This window comes from Lathyrus oleraceus, chromosome 3, assembly GCF_024323335.1.
Source record: "Lathyrus oleraceus cultivar Zhongwan6 chromosome 3, CAAS_Psat_ZW6_1.0, whole genome shotgun sequence".
Taxonomy (NCBI): Eukaryota; Viridiplantae; Streptophyta; class Magnoliopsida; order Fabales; family Fabaceae; genus Lathyrus; species Lathyrus oleraceus.
The window spans coordinates 15,004,985-15,010,771 of NC_066581.1; the positions used below are offsets into that span (position 1 = coordinate 15,004,985).

At 33.6% G+C, this 5,787-nt stretch overlaps 1 protein-coding gene across 2 annotated transcripts; it reads left to right on the forward strand.

The window, feature by feature from the left end:
• The first annotated feature begins 437 nt into the window (after positions 1-437).
• On the forward strand, positions 438-5,293 carry LOC127132144 (exosome complex component RRP41 homolog). 2 transcript variants are annotated; one of them, XM_051061019.1, is made up of 12 exons: positions 438-595; positions 1,204-1,304; positions 1,406-1,452; positions 1,569-1,629; positions 1,807-1,845; positions 1,944-2,011; positions 3,077-3,155; positions 3,242-3,278; positions 3,449-3,565; positions 3,686-3,771; positions 4,762-4,851; positions 4,950-5,293. In XM_051061019.1, the coding sequence occupies exons 2-12, from the start codon at positions 1,251-1,253 to the stop codon at positions 4,995-4,997; spliced, it is 726 nt and encodes a 241-aa protein (XP_050916976.1). In that variant the 5' UTR covers positions 438-595; positions 1,204-1,250; the 3' UTR covers positions 4,998-5,293. The 2 variants fall into 2 exon arrangements, with proteins under 2 accessions (XP_050916976.1, XP_050916977.1); XM_051061020.1 differs by having other exon boundaries at positions 447-595; positions 1,189-1,304.
• The last annotated feature ends 494 nt before the right edge of the window (positions 5,294-5,787 follow it).

Sequence of the window (5,787 nt, forward strand, 5' to 3'; positions counted from 1 at the left end):
AATACTACAAAACATTACAGGTCAGATAACAGTTGAAAAACTCAGAAGTCCAACTTCAACTGCCCATAACTTTCTCATAAAAAATCCAAATGATGCAAAATGTATATCCAAATTCATTGTCTTGAAAAGATCTACAACTTTCATGTTGAAGGTTTTTTCATTTGAGGCTTTTTAAGGGAGGCGCCAATTGGATTGGCGTCCCCTCTTAAAAATTACACATAGGCGCCAATTGGATTGGCTAGGGCAGGTACCCTAGCCAATCCAATTGGCGCCTCCTTGCAATTTTTAAGAGGGGTCGCCAATTCAATTGGCGCCTCCTCCTAAAAGTGGGGTATTTTGGGAATTTTCCTGAAAAATGGGGTATTTTGGGAATTTTTTCGAAAAAGTGGGTTATCTCGGTAAAAAAACCACAAATTAAAAAGAAATTATTAAAAAGCTTTAATTTTCAAAGTATAAAAATATTTAACCTCTTATATACGTGAAACGGCACAGTATTGGCCATAACAAAATCTTCCACCAAAAAACACTCATTCTCAGGCCGCCGCCGCCGCCGCCGCCGCCTGCCGTTCGGACTGCAGTGAGCCGCCGATCACAGGTTTGTCATTGCCACTCTGCTACTTTAATTCTTGTTCATAATTTTGATTTCTGAAATCTAAAACTGTGTGTTGTTGCGGAAGATACTCCTCTTTCACACTCCTAATGTTCTATACTTTCCTTTCATTTCTTAGGGTTTAGAACTAGATATTTGTACTTTCGTAATCCCTCATGGAAGAAAAACCCTAACGAAGTTTTTTTACAATTTTGTGTTTAAATTCGATTAAGAGTAAAGACAATACATATATCAATTGCCATAAGCAGAATTGATTCCGTGTACATTATGCCAAATCTCGCAGTTTTGTACCATTCATAACTTGGCTTTTGGAAGATTTTATTGGAAGAGTCAAAAGCAATTCTAGATGTGTAAAATTGATTTTTGAATGATTTTGACGTGTTTGGTTCTTCTAATGTATAATTGATTCTTCCTTCCGAATTGATTCTACTTGAAGTTAGAATAAGTAGATTTTTGAGTTTAAACATGATTTTTACATTGAAATTTCATGTTCAACTCACTTCTATATAAATTTAGCCAAACATAAATCACTTTACCTTAAACTCACTTCTAACTATAATCAATTAATTCAAAATCAGTTCTTTTCACCGCAGACCACGAAAAACAGCATTGCCTGTATAAAATAATTTGAACTTCAGAGATGGAGTATGTCAGCCCGGAGGGACTTCGCTTGGATGGTCGCCGACCCATGGAAGTACAAATGTTTTCCCTCTTTTTTCTCCAATTAAATTTATTTTTGAATTTCTCTTTTTGAACATTACTTTACAATCTTTTTCCCTCACTATGCCATCCTAGATGCGACAAATTCGAGCAGAGATTGGCGCTGTATCCAAAGCTGACGGGTAAATGTTTTCATCTTTTGCTTCTCAAACTTTCTAATTTTCAGTTAATTTTTTAATTCAATAGTAAATTTATTCAAAGCATTTTGCCATAAAGTTCTCTTTCATTGTGAAACCAGCTCTGCCGTTTTCGAGATGGGTAATACCAAAGTGATTGCTGCTGTTTATGGCCCTAGAGAGGTATTATATGATCATTGAACTTTCTTATGCACCTTTTTTCTCATGTAATTTGAAGATGGATAATTTTAATGCTCTTTTATAAGGGATTAATCAACTTTGATGTCTAGAAAGGTTTTGAATTTGCATTTGAGATTTATATGATATTTCCATATTTTCGGTAAATTCTATATATTTCAGGTTCAAAATAGGAGCCAACAACTGAGTGACAAGGCTCTGGTATCTTTCTTCAATAAGTTATAATACAATTCACTGGGTGTACTTCAAGTTTATTTATATGCAATGTACTGAAAATTTAATCTGCTTTCCATGTATAGGTTAGATGTGAATACAACATGGCTAATTTTAGCACGGGTGATCGCATGAGGAAACCAAAGGGTGACAGGTTATTTCTTTTTTACTTGTTTAATCTCCCAGTCTTTTTGTATGATCTTGATACTTTTTGATATAGTTAATGAACTAATAGGAGAGTGAGCGCAATAACAGAATCACTCTTGAGAATAACTTGCAGTTATGAATTAGACATTTTTATCCGTTTGCTTAAGTAGGAATTAAACTACAAAATAGGTGTCTGAAATAGGTATTGAAATTAGGAGGTGTTATTGAGAAGAAATGTAGATATTGGTTTCATTGACATGGTAAGTGAATAAGGAAGCATATTGAAGGAGGAAATTGTAGAAACTCTGTTTATTGTCAAGGTAAAGCCTAATTTGTTCACAGATCCAACTCCATAAAACCCTGGTAAACTTAGTGCTGCCAATGACAGGTTATGATGGTTTTTTAGCTTAACTTTTAGAGTGGTCTCTAGTTGACAGCTCAATGACATAAGCTTCACTGGAAATATCAACGGCTTATTGGAAACAGGCATGGCTGATCATTGAATTCTGAGAAAGTTGCCAGGGACCAGCTGATTTTGAAGGAAATTTTAGCATAGTCACGGTGTAGAGATGATATGTGGGAATACCCTCATTATGGATAAGGTAGATTTTTTGGGAGTGGTATTGTTAGGGTCTATCATTGCAGTTATTTACTTAATAAGAGAAGTTAACTAGTTCTAAGGGATATAATATAAATTAGTTAAATAGTTAGTTAGTAATAGAAGTTAAGAGTTTAAAGGGATTTCATGTATACATGGGAGCAATTAGGATGGGAGAGAGGTCTAGTACATTTGTTTGTTGTAATGTGAGAGGACGAAGGGTTTTTGTGTAAGGGAAACTGTTGGAGGAGAGTTCACTCTCCGATTCTCATTCTTAAAATAAAAGGTGCTCATTTTTTTTCATTTATTTCTATCAATTTTCCATTTCTTTTCCTTTGTTTTTAACAGATTTGGGGCTCAATGTTTTAGACATGAACGTTCCCTCCTTGCAAGGTTCCCTGACCTTTGGATGATGGGACAACCTCTTGTTTTTTACTTCTATATTTATTTGATTAAAGTTTGCTCATGCTACAGGAGATCAACTGAAATTTCTTTGGTTATTCGACAAACCCTAGAAGAATGCATATTAACACATTTAATGCCCCGTTCCCAGGTTCTATTACAGTCTTTAAACCTTCTTTTTTAATAAGTGTAAGTTGTGTAGTTTCTTTTCCAATGTTTTGGTTATTTAATTTGCAGATAGATATTTATGTCCAAGTTCTCCAAGCTGATGGAGGTAATTCATGTCTGATAATGAGATCTTGTGATCATTTTCTCATCTTGTTTTATTTTTTATTTTTGTGTTCTTGTGCTCTTTTAAAAAACATTTCTCCTTTTAATTGTTGCAATCTTTAAAATGGGTCTATGTACTTTATATTATTTATATTTGTAGCATGCCTTTTATAGGAACAAGGTCTGCTTGTATAAATGCTGCAACTCTGGCCCTAGCTGATGCTGGGATTCCCATGCGTGATCTTGTAACTTCCTGTAGTGCTGGATACCTCAATAGCACCCCTCTACTTGGTATATATCTGTTTTATTAGAAATTTTGACCTGATATTTAAAAAAGGCGTTTTTTTTTTTTTAATATAGTACTGCATGGTTCATCATAATTACTGAAAGTTGCTGAATGAATATTGGCAGATTTGAACTATGTAGAAGACAGTGCTGGGGGTCCTGATGTAACCGTAGGAATTCTGCCGAAGTTGGATAAAGTGACGCTTCTTCAGGTAAATATTCATTCTTATTACTCCATATTTCTTTTGTAGCCAGGAAAGTAAATTAACTTGGAAAAGATGAGTTTATTTATGTTTGTACCGGGTCCTAGGTTATGACTTGTGTAGAGTCTTGCTTTTGCTTAAATGTGAAAGGTTCTAATGTCCTTTTACCGAAGGTGTTTACCTTTTTATAGTTGCCTTGGAATCCTTGGGACCCATCTCCCTTTCAATTCTTCCTCTTGCTCTCTGTCATTTGTAATTAACAGTCACGTAAAGGCTGTTGTTTTTGAAGCTGCATTTCCTCTCCCTCCTTCCGAAATTGTTCTCATCTTTAGACCTAGATTATGAATTTTTGACTCCTATGAAGGGAGAACAACACTTTAGAGGAAAAATTAAGAGTTATATAGTCTTGTTGGAAAGTCAAGGTGTGGTTCTAGATGCATGTGTATGTCATAATAACTCCATATACTCTACCCTAGGAAGTGCATCCCTCACTTCAGGGGACCAAATTCAAAGATTTTGCACCTTTTGTTTTACCTTTTTCTTTTACTTCCTAGACTTCCATATTGCTTTTGATGAAGATTATATATTTACTCTCAGGAGGTTGTTCCGTAATTCTTTTGTTTAGTATGTGTTAATGCTCGATCAAGTACAGCTTCATTTTCCCTCATTGACTTTAGAAATACTTTATTAATACTTAATTTGGGGATTCCTTCAACATATTATATATTTTTCATTAGTTCTCCAAATTTAGGCTGATATTATGAAATTGCATGCTACGAAATGCAGTCACTATTGACTTTAGATAGTTCACTTGTTATCATAATTCATAAAGGCTGATTAAGATTGAGAATGCGAAACTTTTTAACAGAAATAGATCTGTAACATTTGTTTGTAGAAGGAAATGCATTTATTTTCATCACCAGTTTCTTCTATTAGAATTTTCTCTTGCATTCATAGTTGCCAATTTGCAGTACTCATTTCTTTTGTTACGTACTGTAGATGGATTCTAAACTACCAATAGACATTTTGGAAAATGTTATACAACTTGCTACAGAAGGTTGCAAAGCAATTGCAAACTACATACGAGAAGTAAGAACCTGTCTCATTTATGTGACTAGTATAGGAGTAAAAGCACTGGTCACATTCATTTCATTACCTTAATTCTCAATTTCTTTATTGGTTGACAGATTTTGCTGGAGAACACAAAGGAACTTGAGTATCGACGGGGTTCATAGTCTTATAGAAGTAATATTTCCTTTTTGCTTGTTTCTTTTTCTTGGTTTATTTCTTGGTATGCATATAACTTGATACTATGGTGGTTGTTGCTGATGGTAGTCTTTTCATGCACTGCAGTTATGTTTTTATGTTTTCATTTAATTCTTAGGTTAGAATTCTATAGTTATTTACCTGAAAATGTTTGAAGGTGCTTAAATGTTGTTGTCACCTAGTTTTCATTTTCTGTTATGAGGTGTGTATTAAGTAACACACTAATTTTAGAAAACTCATTGAAATTCAAGTAGGTTCTATTCAATCATAGGGTCTGGACTTAATTTAGCGAGGAGATCATATTGTTTAACACGATTGTCAAAATCGATTTTTTACACCAATTCGTGTTGTGTACGTGGAATCGACTCATAAACTCGATAATAATTCAAAATAATACCTCCAATAAAGTAAATATAAATTATAAAGTAAATACATTATGACTCAAAGTTAACTTAACTATAAAGTAAATGGTTAAATATGTTTGTGGTTCCATAAATATCTCAAATTTTGTTTTTATTCCTTTAAAATATTTTCTTAAAAGAATGTTTTTTTTAAAAAATTTATCCACACTTTTGGTTAGGGGTGTTCATGATTATGGACTAACTTGCAAACCCACTCACCTAATCCAATATTTATATTTATTTTTACCAACCCAATCATGTACGTGTTCAATTCGAACTAACATGGTTTGGGTAACAAGTTTGAAATTTGGGAATTTTTTAATGTTCAATATATGTTATTTACGTACCATGTGTAAAT